Source organism: Bufo gargarizans, chromosome 2, assembly GCF_014858855.1.
Source record: "Bufo gargarizans isolate SCDJY-AF-19 chromosome 2, ASM1485885v1, whole genome shotgun sequence".
Lineage (NCBI taxonomy): Eukaryota > Metazoa > Chordata > Amphibia > Anura > Bufonidae > Bufo > Bufo gargarizans.
In genome coordinates, this window is record NC_058081.1 from 657,763,464 (window position 1) to 657,787,104 (window position 23,641).

Here is a 23,641-nt window from a genome sequence, read left to right on the forward strand (position 1 = left end):
ACTCCCAAAAATGTGAGGGAATGGGAATTAAGAGCGGTTCTGCTAGCCTTAAGAGCTTTCCTGCCCAGATTGCAGGGAAAATGAGTAAAAATTTTCGGACAACGCTACATTAGTATCTTGCCTAAACAGACAAGGAGGGACAAAATTAGAATGTCTTATGTCCTTAACTGCAGAAATGTTCTCACTAATCATTCCTTTTATCAAGGCAGTACATTTAAAAGGTACAGAAAACAAGGTGGTGGATTATCTAAGCAGAAACCATTTGGATCAGGGAGAATGGTGTTTGAATCAAGAGGTTTTCAATCAGTTCAGCTTTGGGGTCGTCCTCAGGTAGACCTTTTCGCAACCAGACAAAACAAAAAGGGCAGTCTCTTCTTTTCCCTAAATCCAAGAGACACTCCGCTAGGGATAGACGCCTTCTTCTTTGCTTGGCCGGATCAGCTTCTGTATGCCTTTCCTCCTCTAAAACTTCTTCCGAGGGTATTGCAGAAGCTGAGGCAGGAACAGACGAGGCTCATTCTAATTGCTCCTTTCTGGCCGAGAAGAACCTGGTTCACTTGGCTGAGAAAGCTGTCCCTGTCAGATCCATGGATTCTTCCGGACCGGCGGTATCTGTTATTCCAGGGGTCTGTCTTTCATCCAGAAGTAAAGAACCTTCATCTGGCAGCCTGGTATTTGAAGGGGAAATCTTAGAGCGTAGCGGTCTATCCAAAGAGGGTATTTCTACCCTTTTGTCTTGTCGGAAGTAACCTCCACTATTTACCTTAGGGTCTTGAAGACTTTCTTAAAGTTCACTAGCTTCCCGGTTGATCCTTTAACCACCTCAGCTACCTAGCTTAAACACTACCTTAATGACCAGACCACTTTTTACAATTCTGCACTACAATACTTTCACGGTTTATTGCTCGGTTATACAACTTACCACCCAAATGAATTTTACCTCCTTTTCTTCTCACTAATAGAGCTTTCATTTGGTGGTATTTCATTGCTGCTGACATTTTGACATTTTTGGATATTAATCGAAATTTACTGAAATTTTTGCTAAAAAATGACATTTTTCACTTTCTGTTGTAAAATTTTTCAAATAAAACTACTTTTCTATATAAATTTTTCTCTAAATTTTATTGTTCTACATTTCTTTGATTAAAAAAAAAAATATCAATGTGTAGATTTACTGGTTTGGGTAAAAGTTATAGCGTTTACAAACTACTGTGCAAAAAAATCAATTTACGCACCCAGACAGTAGAAACACCCCACCATACCCCTCATGGAATACCTTGGGGTGTCTTCTTTCCAAAATGGGGTCACATGTGGGGTATTTATTCTGCCCTTGCATTTTAGGGCCCTTAAAGCGTGAGAAGTAGTTTGGAATGCAATGAGATACTCATTGGAATTTGGGCCCTTTTGCGCACCTAGGCTGCAAAAAAGTGTCACACATGTGGTATCGCCGTACTCAGGACAAGTAGAACAATGTGTTTTGGGGTGTATTTTTACATATACCCATGCTGGGCGAGAGAAATCTCTCTGTAAAATGACAACTTTGTATAAAAAAAAAATTAAAAGTTGTCATTTACAGAGATATTTCTCTCACCCAGCATGGGTATATGTAAAAATACACCCCAAAACACATTGCCCTGCTTCTTTTGAGTACGGCGCTACCACATGTGACACTTTTTTGCAGCCTCGGTGCGCAAAGGGGCCCAAATTCCAATGAGTACTTTTAGGATTTCACAGGGCATTTTTTTACGCATTTGGATTCCAAACTCCGTGAGGGGCATGGCAAGTTCCTAGAATATATTTCTTTTGGGCACAAGTTAGCGGAAAATGATTTATTTATTATTTTATTTTTTTTCTCTTACAAAGTCTCATATTCCACTAACTTGTGACAAAAAATAAAATTTTACATGAACTCGCCATGCCCCTCACGAAATACCTTGGGGTGTCTTCTTTCCAAAATGGGGTCACATGTGGGGTATTTATACTGCCCTGGCATTTTAGGGGCCCTAAAGCGTGAGAAGAAGTCTGGAATATAAATGTCTAAAAAATTTACGAATTTGGATTCCGTGAGGGGTATGGTGAGTTCATGTGAGATTTTTATTTTTTATCACAAGTTAGTAGAATATGAGACTTTGTAATAAAAAACTAAAAAAAAAATCTTCTACGAACTCGCCATGCCCCTCAAAAGTGATCTTTATAGCGCCGCAGCGATTTTACAGTGTTTTTGCAGTGATCAGAAAAAAATAAATTCTGTCACTGCGGTGGGGCGGACTGAGCGCAAGTGTGCACACAAGATCAGGCCTGATTGGGCGAACACTGTTTTTTGTAGAGCCTATTGAACATGTCCTATTCTTGTTCGCAATTGCGGACAAGAAAAGGCATTTTCTATATAGTTCTGGCAATGTGCGGATCGGCAAAATGCGGAAAGCACATTGCCGGTGTCCGTGTTTTGCGGATCTGCGGATCCGCAAAACACATTCGGATGTCTGAATGGAGCCTTACAGGGGGGTGATCAATGACAGGGGGTGATCAGGGAGTCTATATGGGGTGATCAGGGGTTAATAAGTGACAGTGTAGTGTGGTGCTTGGTGCTACTTATTACAGAGCTGCCTGTGTCCTCTGGTGGTCGATCCAAGTAAAAGGGACCACCAGAGGACCAGGTAGCAGGTATATTAGACGCTGTTAACAAAACAGCGTCTAATATACCTTTTTGGGGTTAAAAAAAATCGTATCTACAGCCTGCCAGCGAATGATCGCCGCTGGCAGGCTGTAGATCAACTCGTTTACCTTGCGATCCTGTGAACGCGCGTTCACAGGAAATCTTGCGTCTTGCGAGAAGACGCATCGGCGCGTCAAGAAGGAACAGACCGACCGCCCGCAGGACGCATCCCTGCGTTAGGCGGTCGGGAGCTGGTTAAGTCTTCCTCCTATACCTAAGTTTTTGGATTTCCTTCAAGAAAATCTTAATAAGAACCTGAGACTTGGGACTCTTAAAGTACAGGTGTCTGCACGGAGTGCATTTTTTGATTTTCCCAATTGCCAATCATCCTTGGATTAGGAGGTTTTTTAAAGCAGTCAGTAGAATTAAGCCCGTAGTCAGGTCGTCAGTTCCCCCTTGGGATCTGAATCTAGTTTTGTCCACGATGATGGAGCCTCCTTTTGAACCGCTACACGATTTATCTATTAAAACATTATCCTTCAAAACTGCCATGGTGGCCATCACCTCAGCTAGGAGAGTGGGTGAGATTTCTGCCTATTTACAGTAGCTTCTCCTTATACTAACATCCTGGAGGATACAGTGCTCTGTAAACCGGACCATTCTTTTTGCCAAAAGTGGTCTCTCTTTTTCATAGGTCCTAAGATATTGTTCTCCTATAATTTGTGTCAGTACCCTAAGAATGAGAAGGAAAGGAGGCTCCATTGTCTAGATGTTAAAAGATGCCTGTCTCAATATCTGAATATAACCAGTCAGTGGAGGAAATTCTCCACACTGTTTGTGCAGTTTGGGGGGGAAAAACAAGGTGTCTTCTAGAACCCTAGCCAGATGGATAGTAAAGGCTATCCTTTTGGCCTATTCCTCGGCAGGGGAAACCACCTTTTGGTTTTGGTGCTCACTCAACCAGATCAAATCTGTGGGGCAGCTACATGGAAATCTCCATGTACCTTTTTTCAACACTACAAATTAGATTTAGACTCCAATGATCGTTTATCCTTCGGTAGGAAAGCTCTACAAGCAGTAGTACCCCCCCTTCCCCTAAGCTAGTTTCTATTCTAGTCTTCTCTGAAGGGTGCTGTCATGGGCATAGGGGAAATTCAGGATTACTTACCAGTAATCGTTTTTAGCCCATGACAGCACCTGGGATTTATTCACACCCTAGGCTTTCAGTTTCATATCTATGAAATACTTATGTACAGTCCTGATCAAAAGTTTAAGACCACTGGAAAAATGGCAGAAAATTAGATTTTACATTGTTGGATCTTAACAAGGTTCCAAGTAGAGCTTCAACATGCAACAAGAAGAAATGAGACAAAACATTTTTTGCTACTAATTACTGAGTTCATGTTTGGAAGTTGGATTTCTGTTTTGGGGGGGTTTTTTTTTTTTTTGGAGGTGTGGTCCTAAACTTTTGATCAGCTGAAAAACAGCCTGTTTCAGTTTATTCGTTGTTTTTATTAAATTAAATGCGCAAAAAATGTTTTCTGTCTCATGCTTGAATTGTGTTTTTATTTTTTGCTTTTTCCCTGTAGAGAAGGATATGAGGAACACTTGCAAAAAAATTACTTAAACGTACTTCATAAAAAAAAACACACCCCTAGCACAAAACGCATGGCGCGTGTGTTTTTAAAATTCCCATAGTCTTTCAGCTAACATCTGTATTTTATTTTTATATTTTTTCACAAAAGTCGGAAAAAACACCATAAATATGAGCAAACCTCAAACCGCTGAGAGATTCAGTCCTTATTTACATGAACTTATTTGATTTCAGTCCATAAAAAAACATCTTTTGCATCCAGGTGAACATCTGTGCGCTTCTTTTTATTTTATTTATTTTTTTACATCCTCTTTTTCTAATGATGTAAAAAAAAAAAAGTTTCCAGGTTTGGCTTTTTTAGTATTGCTTAGAAATGGATGTGTGATCAAATGAATAGCAGATGATGCTCATGTGCTGTCCGTTTTCTTTTTTTTTTTTTTTATTCCCTCTGATGGGCTAGTCTGGTCTGCAAAAACGGAGCAGAATAAGACATGCAGTGAGCTTCTCAGATCAGGTCCCTTAAAGAACCGCATGTGAGAGTTTGTGAGCGTTCTGTTGCACATGGGTGTGAAATATATTTGTGTCAATAAGCCCTTATAGATCAGAAATGTATATAATGGGACCCTGTGGGCGTTGCATTTTATACGATGGCATACATAAGAGGTGAAAACCAACGCAATTAATGATCCCTCCGCTGCCACCGAGTTGATCAGTGTGTAAGTGTGTCATGTTGAATATGCTTTTCTTCTAGGCTGAGAACGCACAAGTTGCGAAAAAGATTGAGGAGTTCATCTCCAAACTTCAGAGCCTTAAGAATGGGGAGACTCCCTTCACAATTGTAAGTGGATTCAAGTGTCGGTGAACAATCGGATGTGTTTACAGGGGTAAAAAAGAAGAAATCTAGGGTATAAGGCAGCACCACCTGTAGTATTTAAAGGGGTTATCTGGAGAGAGGGAGAGAACAGATGGGCAGGCAGACAAAGAGGCTGGGCGGGGATAAGAGCCGAAGAGGCAGAGCTGCCTGGGCACCAATGCGGTGGACGCTGCCCCTGGGCACTTGCGAGCCCTCATTTACATATGCATCAAAGTTCGTTTTTGGCAGTTTTACAAGTCCACAAATACATATAAAGGTACAGTTTTAATCATCTGGGTTGCGGCTACAGCGCTATGGGAACTGTTAAAAAGGGGTAAATGTGCTGACAGACTCCCTTTAACCCCTTAAGGACACAGCCTTTTTACACCTTAGGACCAGGCCATTTTTTGCAAATCTGACCAGTGTCACTATAAGTGCTGATAACTTTAAAACGCTTTCACTTATCCAGGCCGTTCTGAGATTGTTTTTTCGTCACATATTGTACTTCATGACACTGGTAAAATGAAGTTAAAAAAAATATTTTTTTTGCACCAAAAAATACCTAATTTAACAAAAATTTGGAAAAATTAGCAAATTTCAAAGTTTCAGTTTCTCTACTTCTGTAATACATAGTAATACCCCTAAAAATTGTGATGCCTTTACATTCCCCATATGTCTACTTCATGTTTGAATTATTTTGGGAATGATATTTTATTTTTTGGGGATGTTACAAGGCTTAGAAGTTTAGAAGCAAATCTTGAAATTTTTCAGAAATTTACAAAAACCCAATTTTTAGGGACCACTACAGCTCTGAAGTCACTTTGCGAGGCTTACATAATAGAAACCACCCAAAAATGACCCCATTCTATAAACTACACCCCTCAAGGTATTCAAAACTGATTTTACAAACTTCGTTAACCCTTTAGGTGTTGCACAAGAGTTATTGGCAAATGGGGATGAAATTTGAGAATTTCATTTTTTGGCTAATTTTCCATTTTAACCCATTTTTTCCACTAACAAAGCAAGGGTTAACAGCCAAACAAGACTGTATATTTATTGCCCTGACTCTGCCATTTACATAAACACCCAATATGTGGCCGTAAACTACTGTACGGCCACACAGCGGGGCGTAGAGTGAAAGGTGCGCCGTATGGTTTTTGGAAGGCAGGTTTTGCTGGACAGTTTTTTTGACACCATGTCCCATTTGAAGCCCCCCTGATGCACCCCTAGAGTAGAAACTCCAAAAAAGTGACCCCATCTAAGAAACTACACCCCTCAAGGTATTCAAAACTGATTTTACAAAGTTTGTTAACCCTTTAGGTGTTGCACAAGATTTAATGGAAAATAGAGATACAATTTCAAAATTTCACTTTTTTGGCAGATTTTCCATTTTTATATATTTTTTTCAGTTACAAAGCAAGGGTTAACAGCCAAACAAAACTCATTATTTTGCTGGACTGGTTTGCTCAGATTTTGCTGGACTGGTTTTATTGACACCATGTCCCATTTGAAGCCCCCCTGATGCACCCCTAGAGTAGAAACTCCAAAAAAGTGACCCCATTTTAGAAACTACGGGATAGGGTGGCAGTTTTGTTGGTACTAGTTTAGGGTACATATGATTTTTGGTTGCTCTATATTACACTTTTTGTGCGGCAAGGTAACAAGAAATAGCTTTTTTGGCACCTTTTTTTTTTTGTTATTTACAACATTCATCTGACAGGTTAGATCATGTGGTAATTTTATAGAGCAGGTTGTCACGGACGCGGCGATACCTAATATGTATACAATTTTTTTTATTTATGTAAGTTTTACACAATGAATTAATTTTTAAAACAAAAAAAAGTTTTAGTGTCTCCATAGTCTAAGAGCCATAGTTTTTTTTAGTTTTTGGGCGATTATCTCAAGTAGGGTCTCATTTTTTGCGGGATGAGATTACGGTTTTATTGGCACTATTTTGGGGTGCATATGACTTTTTGATCGCTTGCTGTTACACTTTTTGTGAAGTAAGATGACAAAAAATTGCTTTTTTTACACCGTTTCTTTTTTTTTTTTTTTACGGTGGTCACCTGAGGGGTTAGGTCATGTGATATTTTTATAGAGCCGGTCGATACGGACGCGGCGATACCCAATATGTATACTTTTTTTATTTATGTAAGTTTTACACAATGATTTCATTTTTGAAACAAAAAAAATCATGTTTCTCGCTAGTATCATTGGGGGACACAGACCGTGGGTATAGCTGCTTGCTGCCACTAGGAGGCGACACTAGGCTAAGAAGTGATAACTCCTCCCCCGCAGGCTATACCCCCTCCAGCCTGGAGAGAGCATATCAGTTTTTAGCTTAGTGTCGTAGGAGGCAGACCTCCCTGCTTTGCAGGGCGGCTTACTTTTATTATTTTATCTTTTTCCTCTTTTAGGTTGGGGAAACAGAGTCGCCTAGCCACTCTGTCTACCCCGGGAGCAAGGCCGGTGTCGGAATCCCTCACCGCTCGCCCTCCCCAAGAAACGAAAGTGGACCAGGGCAGCCCAGCTCCCCTGCTTCCCGCCAGCCAAGGGGGTCACCTGAATCCGGCGAGACCCTCCGCCATTCCAGTCTCCTGCCACTTCGTGTGCCAGCGGCTGAAGAGGTGACCCTGCTGGTACTCTGAGAAAGGGTGAAGAGAAGAGGATGAAGATGGGGTGAGTAGTCCGTATTGGGTAAGTACCTCGGCCCTTCCCCTCCCCCTTCTCCCTTCCCCCCCCGGTCACCTCATCATAAGATGGAGGACCTTTTTCCTCAGGTGGGCCATTCATGGTGAGGGCCCCACATTACCTCAGGCCCAATGTAGGTTTGGGCTTCTGTCCATACGGGGGGCCTGGGTTCTCCTCAGATTCTGGTCCAGTTGTACGGCCTGCGGGGTGAGCTCCCGCGGCCGATGTTCAGCCAGGGCACTTGCAGAGCGCCGCTCCGGTCACTCCACTCCCGGCCGGCTATTCGTTTGGCCGGCGCCAAAAATTTAGCCCCCGGCTCCTCTTCGGGCCTACCGGGATTCAGCCCGTGCAGTTGTTTTAGCGGCACGGGATGGGTTCCCGCAGCGAGAGTGGACACTCCCCCTCCAAATCAGTGGGCAGACATCGGCGGTTGCCCTTCAGGCCCCGCTGTGGTAACCGACCGGCAGTACCGCCCGGTCGGCTGTGCGCCGAACTTTATGTCCCGGCTTTTGCGGCCTACTAGGCCGCAACTTTCATTCCAGTTATGGAGGGGGCGGGTTCGTCCTTTTGGCGCGGATTCTCCCCGACTAGCTGTCGCTCCTCCCCCAGGTGCCCCGCTGAGCTCCGCATCTGGTCCTCTGAGCTGGGTTAACCCTTTGTGGCAAGTCGTTTGTTTGCAGCCGGCACTGCATTATCTGAGTGTCCCCTTTCTGCATGCCAATTACCTTAGATTAGGAAGTTAACCCTAACCCCTTCCTGCCGGCATGTCCACCCTGGTGGTGGGGTATGGGGCTGGGCCCATGTCCTATCTGGACAGGGCAGGATTGCTCACAGTTTCCTAATCCGCCCTCCGGGGCTGTTTAGTTGAGAATGCACACATGAAGAATTCCCAGACCACCTTCTGGGTCGTCTGGTGCATAGGCCACCACAGGTGAAATCCAGGGGAGCACATCTGAGGGATTCCCAATCCGCCATACGGGCCGTTTGGTTGATAATGCTCCACCTGCACAAATACAGGGGAGCACATCTGAAGGATTCCCAATCCGCCCGCTGAGGCCGTTTGGTTGATAATGCTCCACCTGCACAAATGCAGGGGAGCACATCTGCAGGATTCCCAATCCGCCCGTTGGGCTGTTTGGTTGATATTACTCCACCTGCACACATACAGGGGAGCACATCTGGAGGATTCCCAATCCGCCCGCTGGGGCCGTTTGGTTGATAATACTCCACCTACAAAAATACAGGGGAGCGCATCTGAAGGATTCCCAATCCGCCCTACGGGGTCGTTTGGTTGATTAATGCTCCACCTGCACAAATCCAGGGGAGCACATCTGAGGATTCCCAATCCGCCCGCTGAGGCCGTTGGTTGATAATACTCCACCTGCACGGATCCGGGGGAGCACATCTGAAGGATTCCCAATCCGCCCTACGGGGCCGTTTGGTTGATAATGCTCCACCTGCACGGATCCGGGGGGAACACAGATGCAGGATTCCCAATCCGCCCTACGGGGCCGTTTGGTTGATAATGCTCCACCTGCACAAGCCAGGGGAACACAGCTGCTGGATTCCCAATCCACCCTCTTGGGTCATTTGGTTGTTAATCCACATGCGCAATCCAATGGAGGACCTCTGGCAGTTCCCAATCCACCCTCCTGGATTGTGGGTCGATTGAGTACCGCCCACACAATCCTGTGAGCGGTCAGGTAGGGATGCCGATTCCACCTCCTGGGTGTTTTGATGGTTATATCACCGCTGTCACAGCCTGCAACTGCCATGGCTGGATGCTAAGAGGTAGAGCTGCGCACGAGCAGGACATTCCTCCTCGGTCTCCTCCGCACCTCCATCCTTCCTCATTAGGGTGATATTCAGAACCCTCCCTTCTGACAGGGGTTGGTTCTGAGGGAACAGGGAACAGTTCTGCGGACTCTGATATGGACCTTCTAGACTGCATCCATGCTACCGGCAGTACTGATTGTCTGCATTGCCCCTTCCTTAGGCGGCATTTGCTTTGCTACTGGATACAGTACTTACCCTTTGTATTCCCTCCTTCCACAGGTGGACTGACGGCACTTGCACTGGTCAGTGCCAGCCATTTGCGTCTCCCCTTTCGGTTGTTGACGGATTGCTGTTCCACTGGGTACAGTACTGGCGTTATGCATTAGCCTCTCTTATAGGAGGCGTTATGGCTTTATCGCGGGTGGCAATGTTTGCTGTAAGTATTACCACCTTGCTTAGGTGGAGGAATTCTCTACCCACCGGGAACGGGACTATTCGTATGCATTATCCTCTTCGATAGGGGTGTAATTCTCTGCCATAGGGGTCAATTCCTACTGGGTGCATTACCCCCTGCCATAGGTTAGGTACTGGCGCTAACCTCAGGATACAGTACTCCCTATATATTTTTCTCCCCTTCATAGGTGGAGTGGTTGCACTTCCATTGAGGGTAGTGCTTACAGTACGCGTTACCCCCTCCAGGGAGGGGGTTATTACACTACCGTTGGATGCGGTTCTGTTATCTCCCTACCTTCCTTCCTTGACGGAGGGTTGCGCTACCACTGAATACTATTCAACAGTCGTGGCATTACCCCCTTCTACATCTAACGGGAAATCACTGAGCATCTATGCATGCTTTAATTCAACTAAGCCTCCGCACTACATGCCGTGGCTTCCTTCACGGGTGGGCCGCGGCAACAGTCGTTGCCATTGGTGCCTGGTACTCTTCATCTAGAGGTATATGGATACTGGGACTGCTCCCATACTGTATCCTCCCGTCTCTTCTGGTACTGGTGGTTGGCGCAGATAGGTCGTTCCTTGTTCTCTTAAGGGAGTCGCTCAGCAGCTCTTCAGGTGCCCTAGATTCCCATCCCTATGGGCCTCCACCGTTCAGGTCGGTCAGAACTTGGTCCTCTACAGCGTGTGGGTGCACGCCATTATACAAATGTTGGGATTACGACCCAGCGAGCCCAAGGTTGCACTGACTCCGTATTCTGGGCCACCACTCTTCCTCATTAGGTGAGGGTGTTTTGCTGGCATTCTGCATTGACTACTACAGCGTGTTCTCTAAGTCAGGATGGCCGAGTGGTCTAATGTGCCAGACTCGAGTTAATCTCTTCCGTGTATGGGTGTTCGGGTCTCCAAATGGAGGCGTGGGTTCAGATCCCACTTCTGACAAAAAAAAAAAAAAAAAAGCAAGGGTAGTTCTCACAAGGGCCGGAGATCGAACTCATGGCAGTGGGTCAGCCCCCTCAGATAGGGGTTCTACCCTGACACTGCTTCGGCGGTTGCTCTGGTTTTGCCCCCTTTTTAGATGGAATGCCTCAGAATGGCTCTGGTTGACTGAGTTAGCTTGGTTCCATGCTACTTCTGGGTGTCCTTAGGCCTCTCCCTCAGTTTTACGCTGGGAGGAGCAGGCGGTAGCTATTACTGTACAAAGGGTATTTGCATCTCCACTACATGCTAGGGTTCCTACTGAACATTCCTATTGCACAGTTCCTTCGTCAGACGGCGGTTTCTTCCGACTCTGGGATTGGTATCCTGTACGGTGTGGCATCCTCCTCAGCGGGAGTGTGGCCTTTGCGTTACTCTGGCAGCTTCCTTTGTATGGGCTCCTCCTCAAGGGTGTATTTCATTACCAAGAGATCTGTACAGTGCCAGTCCCTGATGGCAATGGGCTTGCCCTGACCTCTCAGTGGTCTTCATTACTGTTAACTGTCCGTTGCTCTGACGACTATTGTTCTTGTGTCGTCAACTCGGGTTTTGCATTGGCGTCAGTGCCATAGCTATCAGCACCTTACTTGGGCGCGCTCGACTGGGTAGCTTAGTCCCTGTGGCACTCGTCTACCACTACGGTGATACTGTCCGTCAGATATGTTTACTTAGTCCCTGTGGCACTCGTCTACCACTACAGTGATTCCTTCCTTCAGTTATGGTTACTTCTGTGTCACATCAAGCGATGGTGGTCATTCCTTTCACTGCTCCTTCCGGGGGTGGACTACGGTCCCCCCAAGCCAGGCTGAGCGGGTGACTGTCACACCTTGTCACCACTGGTAGGGATTTCGTTCCTTGAACGGAACACCCCTATTTTTCTTCCTGTCCTTCCTCTAGCTGGACTGCTGACCACCTTTTCCCTTCGGTCTCCTCGACCGGTGGCAATGGGTTGTATAGCGATGGAATCCGGGATCTATTTTTTTCCACGGAGAGTATTCTCTTATCTTGGTCTCTGCCCGGAAGTCAATATGTCAATTATGGTTTTTTTTTCCATTACCGGTTTCTTTTAACCAGAGGAGGATCCTGCGAACCTGGATTTTGGTTCCGCTCCCACAGTTGTGGTCTACAACCGGCTTCGCCCCGACGATCGGTAGATCGCTGGGGGCGTTTCAGGAACAAACAAGCCCCCCCTCTGGGACTTCTTCTTCTTCTTTTTGTACGTCCATTTGTCCTTTGTCATTTGCATCAGGCAGTGCTCCGCCAGAATTTTCTTTCTGGCGGAAGGTCACCGCTTTTCGGGTCTTCTCGGACATGGTTTTTCTCTTCTTTCTCCCTCGTATTTTAAGGGCGGGCTCTCCATCAGCAATCTATTTTGGCCTCGGAGATTTGCTGGTCCATATCTGGCGCGTTGGCGCGTTCCGCTGTATGGGTTTTCTGCCTGATTTTCTCGGAGGTCCTTGTCATAGCTGGCGTCTTCCAACGGGATGCTTTTTTTCCTGGGATGTCTGCCTGTCGGTTGCTTCCTAGCGGAGTGATGGCCTGGCCGTCCAGCGGTCGTCATTTCTCGGGTTCATCTACTCCAGACATCGCTTCTAGAGGGCAGCGTCTTGGTTTTCCGGCAAGTTCACCGAGTTTTTCGGGGGTCTTTTCTAGCCATCATCTGTTGCTGCTCCAGGCAGCAAGATCTTGCAGGCGGCAGCGGATGCCGCATCCTCGAGGGCGTTTTTTCTCCAGGGGCGTGTGATTTTTTTCCCTCCCCGTGGACTGCTTTAGGACGTCCCACGGTCTGTGTCCCCCAATGATACTAGCGAGAAAACGAGATTTTTGTGAACTCACCTGTAAAATCTCTTTCTCGCGTAGTTCATTGGGGGACACAGCTCCCACCCAGTGTTCTGTTTGCCGCACATATTGGCGTTTGGTGGGCCAGTATGGTCCTCAGTTCTGGTGCATTCCGACTGATGTTTGTCAGTTGTAGGTTGTGTACTGTATTTTCATTATTGATTTTTTTTCTCCTACTCCTATTGCTTGGGCACAAACTGATATGCTCTCTCCAGGCTGGAGGGGGTATAGCCTGCGGGGGAGGAGTTATCACTTCTTAGCCTAGTGTCGCCTCCTAGTGGCAGCAAGCAGCTATACCCACGGTCTGTGTCCCCCAATGAACTACGCGAGAAAGAGATTTTACAGGTGAGTTCACAAAAATCTCGTTTTTAGTGTTTCCATAGTCTAAGAGCCATAGTTTTTTCAGTTTTGGGGCGATTATCTTGGGTAGGGTATGATTTTTGCGGGATGAGATGACGGTTTGATTGTTACAATTTTGGAGTACATACAACTTTTTTGATCACTTTTATTAACTTTTTGGGGAAGTAAGGTGGGCAAAATTTCAATTTCATCATAGTTTTTAATTTTTTTTTTTTTATGTCGTTCACCGTTTGGGTAAAGTAACATGACCGTTTTATAGATCAGGTCGTTACGGACGCGACGATACCAAACATGTGTAGGGAATTTCATTTTTTTTATTTTTAATCAGTGATAAATGTGTTTTTTGATTTTTACTTTATTTTCACTTTTTTTCACTTTCTTTTTGACCCAGACCCACTTGGTTCTTGAAGATCCAGTGGGTCTGATGTCTGTATAATACAGTACAGTACAATATATAGTACTGTACTGTATTTTACACTTTGTCTGAACAGATCTATGCCTTTCAGCACAGATCTGTTCAGCACCATGGACAGCAGGACGCCTGAGAAGGCGTCCTGTTGCCATGGGAACCTTCCCCGTCTGCTCAGTTATGGTCAGAACTGCGCAGACGGGGAAGGGTAAGGACGGGGCTTGGGGGGCTGCCTGGGAGCTCTCTCCCTCTCCATTCGGAGGGGCTGCAAAGGCACAGCAGCCCCCCGATGGGAGAGGGAGGGAGCTCCCTGCGCTGTTAACCTTTTCCATACAGCGGTCCGTACGGACCGCTGTATGGAAAGGGTTAAACGGCTGACATCGCATCACCGATGTCAGCCGTTTATACCAGGGTGCCAGCAATGTGCACCCTGGTATACCCACTAGACGCCAACGATTACACAATGGGAGGCGGGCGGGGGATCGCGATCCCGCCTGCCGCACCGCCCGCCTCCCGCACCGCCCGCAACCCTCCCCCTGCACCTCCCACCCGGCAAAAATCACTAAGGGGTGCAGGGGGGGGGGGGGATACAGATATATTTTCGGCATACTAAAGTTTCTGATCCCCCGCGGTCAGGGACAGCGGGGATCAGAAACTGCAGAAATCGCAGCAAACCGCAGGTCTGAATTGACCTGCGGTTTGCCGCGATCGCCGACATGGGGGGGTCACGGGACCCCCCGGCGCATTTAGCCTAGGTGCCTGCTCAATGATTTGAGCAGGCACCGGGTTCCGATCACTGCCAGCCGCACGGCAGTGATCAGAAATACACAGGGCGTACATGTACGCCCTGTGTCCTTAAGTACCAGGGTACAAGGGCGTACCTGTACGCCCTATGTCCTTAAGAGGTTAAACCAGGCATAATCCAATCGAACCTACAATTATCCTAAATGCTCAACACCGCATACAGATAAATAACTATCCATGTACTCTGATACTTATAAAAATAAACGCACTTTATCTGGCCGGATTTACTCGTCCATGTTCCGGACATATTCTGAGTCTATTACTAGCATTAGGGATGTATAATCCTGTGAGTTTGGGTCAGTTAAAGTGGTTTTCCGAGAGTTCGATATTGATGTAGGGTCATCAGCAGCTGGTCATTGGAGGTCCAACTCCTGGCACCCTCACCGATCAGCCGTTTGAAGATGTCATTGCGAGCATTGCGGCCTTCTCGCAGCATGACGAGCACAGCGATGGGTCCATTCACTGGAATGGGACTGAATGGCACATAGGCTATGTGACCGATTGCCTAGGAAGAGGCAGCAGCTCTCACAGGAGTGCTGCAACCTTTCCAAATAACTGATCAGCAGAGGTCTGGGTCCGGAGGATAGGCCATCAATATAAAAATTCCAGATAACCCCTTTAATATGTGTATAGTGCAGGTGGCATCCCCTTTGTGACTTTGCTACTTGTATATTGATATTTGAACCTGGCTGCACACACTGTCCATTTTTCTTTGCGTTTTTAATGGGTATTTTTATTAAGCATTAGACCATTCCATGTCAATATGTCCAGGGCATATGGACTTCATAAGTGGGGGGGGGGGGGGCATATCGTTAGTATATATTGGTGGCATATCGTTAGTATATACACCCCAATGTCTGATCAGTGCAGGTCCCGCCTCTGAGACCCGCACCTATCCTTAGAACGGAGCCTGCAAGGAGATGGAGGGCACACCGCCCTCCAATCATTTCTATGGGAGTGTCGAAAATAGCTGAGCACTAGCTCGGCTATTTCTGTAAGTCCCATTAAAGTGAATGGAATGGTTGCCGGGCTTGCACAGTGCGCTTCTCATTCATTTCAGTGGGACTTCCGAAAATAGCCAAGCATGTCGCTCACCTCTGCGCATGCACAGTGTTACCCTGTCACTTTGCGGGCTCTGTTCTAAGAAAAGGTGCAGGTCCAAGAAGTGGGACCCACACCTATCAGACATTGGGGGCATAGCCTAGCAATATGGGCCAACCACTATAAAGTATACTACAACAGAGATTCTTTATTTCACCATTTGTGATAAGAGGATGATCAGTACCGCTGTTATATACTGTACAGGGATCACGTCTGATATACGGTACATTATTCCTTTCCTAGATCATAGATGACCCCTCTGGGAACAGTTTTGTAGAAAATCCATTTGTCCCCCAGAAAGATGAGGCCCTTACAGTTACACACTACAGGAGGAGCGAGGAGCAGAACTCCTTACTAGGAATAGAGGTGAGACCCTACGTCCAGTCATGGATGGTTTACCCCATGGCTATAAAGCTGCATCTTATTAGGATTTTACGTTTTCATTTCTGTGTGTCCTGTGAGAGTAACTATTTATTACATTACTGATTCTAGAGCTTGGATGGCCAGAAGGATGGTGAGGAGAAGCCAGAAGATCTGAAGGATGAGGTAAGACTGGGTAGAGGTAGGAGGAGTAGTCGGGACAGTGCAGAATACTCGCATGTAGTACAGATGTTTCCTTTATGGTCCTTACACACACATTTGTATTGGTGGTTTTCGGGCAGAGCAGTACTTGTTCATCGGGTAATCCGATTTTGTTTGTACACAAATATTGTCCTTTGCCGGCAGCAGATTGTGCTGTGTGAACACGATCTGTCAGCAAACAGGAGTTGTGGGGAGCATACTCTGAAGGAGATCGCTCCCCACAACTCCTGGTAACGAGCAGTGTGTAATGTGATGGAAAAATGAATCCAGCCAGCAAAGGAGGCAATATGGACAATCGCAATACATTAGTAAGTGCCTTGTATTAACTTTCTCTACATGAAAAATGCCACTTACTGAAGTGAGACAACCCCTTTAGGCTCCATTCACACGTCCGCAATGTGTTTTGCGGATACACGGAGCCACGGATCTGCAAAACACGGAAAGCGTCAATGTGCGTTCTGCATTTTGCGGACCGCACATTGCCGGCACTAATAGAATATGCCTCTTCTTGTCCGCAATTGCGGACAAGAAAAGGACATGTTCTATTTTTTTGCGGAAACGGAAGCACGGATGCGGAAGTGCAGATCCGCAAATGTGGATGTGGACAGCACATTCCGGTCCCATTGAAAATGAATGAGTCTGCACCCGTTCCGCAAAATTGCGGAACAGATGCGGATCCATTTTGCGGACGTGTGAATGGACCCTAAATCCTTATAGTACTTAGGACATCGTATAGATGTAGTTTATGAGAGTATATACTATATTTGCTGATGCTTTTATTCTTTCTTACAGGTTCTTCAGTTCCAAACTAACTGTCCTGAGTGCAATGCTCCTGCGGCAACCAATATGAAATTAGTGCGTATCCTTTTCACCTACATGTCGTCCTTCCAGAAACAGCACTGCAGTGAGATTGCATGCGGACAATCCACAGCGTTTACTGTAGCAGTGAACTGGTTGAGCGGGTTTTCAGTTCTGGAGCGTATAATGGGCTGAAACTTCCTGCGCACTTTTGAGCTTTGCTGTGTAGAATGGAACATCAGGGTCATCTCATTATCTTTAGAGAACTGGGATTGCGGTGTGATTACAGCTTTGTTGTACTGCTGTGTGCACGGTATGAATTAACTAGCTTATACCGTACTTATACCTTTTGGATAACTTCCTTAACTGGTTCTCAGAAATCCCTCACTTCAAAGATGTCATTATCATGGCCACGAACTGCGATGCCTGCGGCCACAGGACCAATGAGGTCAGTTCTGCTTCTTATTGGAAGTATAAAGAGATATAAAAAAGTTATCCTGTATTTCTGGTTTTATTGCAGTTATGAAATTAAACCTCTATTCGTACTAATTTATATACCAGAGGCTTGGCCTTCTAGGAATAAGCTGGTCAGGAAGATGATAACTTGGCATCCTTCAGGAAATGAAGATGCCACCTCTTCACTGGGCATCTCAAACTATTACAGATATTCATGGATAAAAATCAAGGATTCCATTAATCTAAAGACTTCCAGACCAAGGATGTGAACATTTTACACCTTTTTTGTGTCTGTATGTATTTAATTTTAGCAAAAAATGATCTGCCATAAAGGTGTGATTAGTGACAGTCTGACCGCGGGGACTTGTACTTATCGATACAACAGAAGGGCCTCAGGACTCTTGTAAGCATGAGGTGTCTTTGGCTTAATTTACATTACACCAAGTTGGCGGATTATAATCAATTAGTTTAGTAAAACGTGTTGGAAAACTCCTTTAGGGAATGTTCACACACATTTTCTTCTGTGCTTGAAAGGTGTTCTGTCGGGAGATACGTTGCAGTAAAACCGTGTCACCTGATACATGCGCGCTTGACAGTTGAATGTTATGGTCTTGGTCCCATCTTCCTAGTTGCCCGCATTCTTGAGAAAATTGTTGATTTATAATATGCAAATGAGCCACTAAGAGCAACAAGGGAGGTGCCGTTGCACCTCATTGCTCCTGAAGGCTCTGCTCTCTCTCTCCCCCTTATGCCATGCCTCCACCAGTGACTGACGGGGCCAGGCAGTGAAGACCTACTCGCGCCTCGCCCTGCCCTTCAGCGGTGGGAACAAGAAGGTGCAACGGCATCTCCCTCATTGCTCTTAGGGGCTCGTTTGCATATTATAGAACATTAAGTTTCTCAAGAATGTGGGCGGGAAGATGGGACCAAGACCATGACGTTCACCTGTCAAACGCATGTCTCAGGTGAGACGGTTTTATTACTATGTATCTGATGGCAGAACCCCTTTTAAAGGCACATTTTATTAACATTTTTGGTGGAATTTTAATTTTGTATCCTTTCAACAGTGCCTTTTTTTTTTTTTTTAAGAAAAGCCTATGGGGAAAAATGCCACACACTAAATCTGCCGTTGAAGTAAATTATTATATAAGGTTATATTAAAATCTGATTCTCATTCATGAGATGTAGACATCTCGTGTAATTTCGACATAGTATATACACCGAAATCTGGCAGGGAGGAGGGGGAAGGGGGACTGGACGTGGTACGAACATCCTGTAAGCAATTCCGTTCTGTCTGTGGAGTGACCTGTAGTGGCGACACCGACCAGCCTGAGCAGTCGCCTCATATAAATGTGCAGCATGCTTCTTCTTCTAGGTCAAATCTGGAGGCGCCATTGAAGCTCTTGGTACTAAAATAACACTCCACATAACAGATCCGTCTGATCTTACCAGAGATATCCTCAAGGTAAGTACTTTTGTTCTCATAGCATTTTATCTGTATGCAATAGTGAGAAGGTACTTATCACTTGAAAAGACTTTTCACATGAGACATTTTGACCACTGCTGAGACCCCATCCGATTGCTAAAAAGAAGGGTCAGCGAGGCTCCGCTGAGCACTTTACTTCCTGGTTGGCTCTCCCCCGTAGCCGAGCAAGTGGTGTACAGACTCGGGGGTGGGGGGAGTTATGCCTCTTAAAGGGTTTGGCCCACATCTGGGCCCCACTCCTATCAAGATGACAGAGCAAGCCGCGCCTGCCAGGGCTCAGCTATTTCTGGCATTCCCGTAGCAGTGAATGGAGTGATGGCTGCAGTTGTGCGCTCTTCATTCACAGCTATGGGACTTCTGAAAATAGCTGAGTGCGCTATTTTTGGAAGTCACACAGCGATGAATGGAGAGCACACTGCTCATGTGCGGTATTCCTTTCTTCACTTAGGGAGGGGGCCCCACCTCTGAGACCTGCTTCTGTCTGACATTGATCCTAGCGATATACCTTGGGTATCTTAGATGGGCCCACCCCTTTAATAGTTTCGGTGGATTTCATCAGGGTCATGCACCAGAATCTGAAATCGAATCCCCAGAATACATTTCAGGGGTTACTTGAGGTAGAAAACCCGTAAAAGTCATTTTAACTGTGTCACGCTCTATAAGCGTGACACAGTTAAAAAGTTTTTTAAAACGTTTCAATCGTGGTGTAAAAGGGAAGTCGCAAGTTTTTACTAAATAAAATGTGCACGTTCTTGATGCCACTGTTCTGGAACAGGGGGCTTGATAAAACTCCCCCCATGGATTTTCTATGAATTCGTCCACTTGCTGCACCTTCCAAGGACAGACAGTTAGAAACAAAGGGGCAATGCTCCAAGATGAGCACTTCTGTGCAGTCATTTTATCCATCCGTGGGGGTCTCCGCACCCACACCCTCACCAGTCAAAACTTCTAACCTGTCACTAAATTCATAGGCACCCTTTAGTATACCCAAGCCTGTTTTTAGATGTTTTGCACACTTGTTCTGGGTGTACTGCTGTAGTTGTATGGATTCCTGTACCACAGTTTCATTGAAATCCGTAGATAAAGCACAAAGAAGATAACTTTACTTATTTTTATCCGACAGTCCGAGACCTGCAATGTAAGCGTTCCAGAGCTGGAGTTTGAGTTGGGGATGGGAGCTCTGGGAGGGAAGTTTACCACTGTGGAGGGACTCTTGAAGGACATCCGAGAACTGGTAATGGACGAGTCTATCTGTAATACTGTACGTTTTGCATTCATATGTGAGATCTAGAGTTTATATGAAATAGCATCTTGGGGGGAAGGGGGGGGGGGTGGGTGGCTGCTTTCTTCCAAAAACAGTGCCTCATCTCTACAGGTTGTATGTGGTATTGCAACTTAATCCTATTCAGTGGAGCTGAGCTACATACAATTCTAGACACAACCCATGGGCAGGCAAGAAAGCCACCAGTTAAAGGTGTTATCCAAGAGTTAAAAAGACCTCAGAGAGTGGCCAACCCATGGTGGGGTTCGTACTTTACCTGGTCCCTGCCGCTTCATTCTGGCTTCATTGCTCCCCGGCTGCCTCTGCAGCTCCGCAATGCTCCTGCCTCAATATTCTGTTGATTGGTGCCACGTGACCGCTGCAGCCAATCACTGGCTGTCACAGCCATTGATGGCCACAGGTGTCACAGCCATTGATGGCCTGCAGCGGACATCAGGCGTCCATGTTGATGCCCGAGCATAGCGGAGCTGCAGAGATGGCCGGGGAGCAATAGAGTGGAAACCCAGCGGCACGAACCTGGTAAGTATGGACCCCACCATGGGTTGGTTAACTTCTGAATCGCTATATGATGTAAAGGTACTTGAGTCACTACCCTGGTACGTGTTCACGCAGTTTAGCTGTATAATGCTGATTTTTGAAGGGGCTGTTTATTCTGTTGGGTTGGGATTTCACTCCGTAATACTCTTGTTTAAACCGGTGTAAAAGCAGACGCAGGCGATTTAAAAGAATCTGAAAATATTCTTGCGTCTGTTTTACGTGTACGTTAAGCAGATCCAGCAGGCTGTTCCGGGAACAACCTGACGGATCCGTCAATTCCATCCGGCCCCATTTATTGTAATGGCGCAGTGGTATTTGTCTGGGCCGCTGCTTGGCATATTTTCCGGGTTGCAGTCGGATCTCCGCCAGTCCCCATTATAGTGAATGGGGCTGACCGAAATTCCGGCAGTGACTGATCCAGCAGGCTTTTCCCGGCCCGAACAGCCTGCCGGATCTGCTTGATGCAGATGTGAAACAGGCCTTAGCCATATTCCGAGTAGGGAATAGAGAAGGTCCTAGCAGGCCATGTAGAAGGCATAATATGAGTTTGCAGCCTCTGACTTTGCTCGTGTTCTCCTTTTACAGGTGGTTGACAAAAATCCCTTCACTCTTGGTGACAGCTCTATGTCCGACAGGAAGGAGAAACTGCAGGAATTTGGCAAAAAAATTGACCAGGTAAATAAGTATCATGTACAGTATGTCTTAATTTAAGCCCAGATTTACTAATCCTATAGAAGGCATAAGCTCAGAACGGTGTCTAGACCTGCACCGGATTTATCACAGGGGCTCAGGCTGGAGGATGGATCTGGTGCAGGGATAGATACTAGAGTTGAGCGAAGCGAGCTTCGGATGCAACTTAAAAATCAACTACCAAGGTTATTCAACAAAGTCACATAACTTATTTCGGCTCATCAGAGCCCATACATTTTATCACTCAACACTAATAGATACGTTGTCTGACTCTATACCAAGTATTAGTTGGCTTTCTAATGTTGCATATTACACCACACACCCTTCCCAGTAATGTCCCACCCATCCCACTAAGCCCACCCACTTGTCGGGCAAGTCGGAAAAACATTTAAAAACCCTAATTGTGCTCCAGTTTTTAGATAGATTGGAGGCGCCTAGTAGAGTTGATCCTGCAGGTTACAATGATACCTGTCCTGTGAAAATTAGTTGTGGTGTTATTGAGAAAATACTTTTGTTCTTTATACAAATGGGGGGCTTTTGCGCAACCCGGCTTTCCAGTGCTAGCCCCCTCAGTGCACTGAAACCCTCATTTGCATACTGCTTATTGCTGAGAAAAATGACGTTTTAATATATGCAAGAGCCTCTAGGAGCAACGGGGGCGTTGCCATTACACCTAGATGCTCTGCTCTCTCTGCAACTGCCTTGCCCTCTGCATTTTGACAGGACCAGGCAGTGGAAATATTGTCACACCTGGCCCTGTCAATCAAAAAGCAGGGGCGTGGCAGTTGCAGTCTCTCAAGGTGTAACGGCAACGCCCCCGTTGCTCCTAGATGCTCATTTGCATATATATTCAAACATTATATTTCTCAGTAATGCAGGCACATATGAACATGGGACCAACACAGATGCCTTCAGCTGCCAAGTGCACATGTAACAGGTCAGTCAGTGTCATAGCTACAAAACTGCTGACAGATGCCCTGTCATTACTTCATCTGCTTATTAGACTTTGTAATGCCTTATCTTTTTTCCCCTGTAGATCATAGAGGGACAGATGAAGGCTCATTTTGTTCTGGACGATCCAGCAGGGAACAGCTATCTCCAGGTATCCCCCATGTTCCCAAGTGTAAAAAGCCACGTATCTTGGCACTGCTGTCTGTATCTCACCCACAGCCTGATCATTTTCTGCAGAATGTTTATGCACCAGAGGAGGATCCCGAAATGAAGGTGGAGAAGTACGAGCGATCGTATGAACAGAATGAGGACCTGGGACTCAATGACATGAAAACGGAGGGTTATGAAGAACAGACGTCGGCTAGCTGTTAGCAGTCTGATCCCAGCTTCGCTCAATGGGGGGAAGAAAGCAAAAGGTCATTGATACTTCCTATAGCAAAAGTCCAACAACTGACTCTCCTGGTGCTGGATGTGAGGAGGAACAGCATGAATCTGAGAGCTATTGGCGACCATTGTATAGTATTATCCTGTGCATCCACTAGAGCGTTCCCAGGATTAGGGCACCATTTTTTTTCGGTGCTTTTTCATCTTTTTTTTTTTTTTTTTTGTGTGTGGAAATCGTGGACTTGAAATCTAAGATACCCAGGATGCTGGGAGAGGTCCGGTTTGCAGGATACCAGTATTTTAATTTAAAGGGGTTCTCCGGGCTTTTAATATTGATGACTTATCCTCAGATTGGTCATCAAAATCAGACCGACGGGGGTCCGACACCCGGCACCCCCGCCCATCAGCTGTTTGAAGAGGAGGCAGTGAGCAGGTGTAATTACACCCAAGCCGTCCCATTCATTACAAAGGGACGGATCATTCCTATACACTTGTATAGGAGTGATCCATCCCATTGAAATAAAAGGGATGGTTAGGTGTAATTACACCTGCTCACCGCTGCAGAGGCGACGGCGAGAAGGTAAACGGTGAAGAGGAGGCAGTGCTGGCACGGCACACGCCTCCTCTTCAAACAGCTGATCGGCAGGGGTCCCGGGTGCGTCGGACCCCCAACGATCTAATATAGATGACCTATCCTGAGGATAGGTCATCAATATTAAAAGCCAGGAGAACCCCTTTAATGCATAAACCGATAAATATATGGATGCATTATTATTATTATTTTTTAATCCATACATCAGAAAATTCTTGTAAAGTGAGACGAACCGGAGCAGTGTAATGGTGTAGAGACAGGAATGTGTAAACTGAAAGGGGGGAATAACAACCTGGGCAGGAGAACATTCTTAAAGGGGTTGTCTCTTCATAGGTTCTGGTGGCATACTGTAGCACTAAAGTTACACGC

The 23,641-nt window shown here is 46.0% G+C and overlaps 1 protein-coding gene across 1 annotated transcript in view; it reads left to right on the forward strand.

Moving 5' to 3' along the window:
- ZPR1 (ZPR1 zinc finger) overlaps window positions 1–23,101 on the forward strand; it is a 29,040-nt gene extending 5,939 nt beyond the window's left edge. Inside the window, exons 5-14 of the mRNA XM_044282265.1 lie at window positions 5,002–5,088; window positions 15,758–15,880; window positions 16,007–16,060; window positions 16,889–16,955; window positions 17,272–17,342; window positions 18,726–18,815; window positions 19,960–20,070; window positions 21,241–21,330; window positions 22,382–22,447; window positions 22,534–23,101. Coding sequence (XP_044138200.1) covers window positions 5,002–5,088; window positions 15,758–15,880; window positions 16,007–16,060; window positions 16,889–16,955; window positions 17,272–17,342; window positions 18,726–18,815; window positions 19,960–20,070; window positions 21,241–21,330; window positions 22,382–22,447; window positions 22,534–22,668 — 894 coding nt within the window. The 3' untranslated portion in view covers window positions 22,669–23,101. The remainder of the gene's footprint in view (window positions 1–5,001; window positions 5,089–15,757; window positions 15,881–16,006; window positions 16,061–16,888; window positions 16,956–17,271; window positions 17,343–18,725; window positions 18,816–19,959; window positions 20,071–21,240; window positions 21,331–22,381; window positions 22,448–22,533) is intronic.
- The last annotated feature ends 540 nt before the right edge of the window (window positions 23,102–23,641 follow it).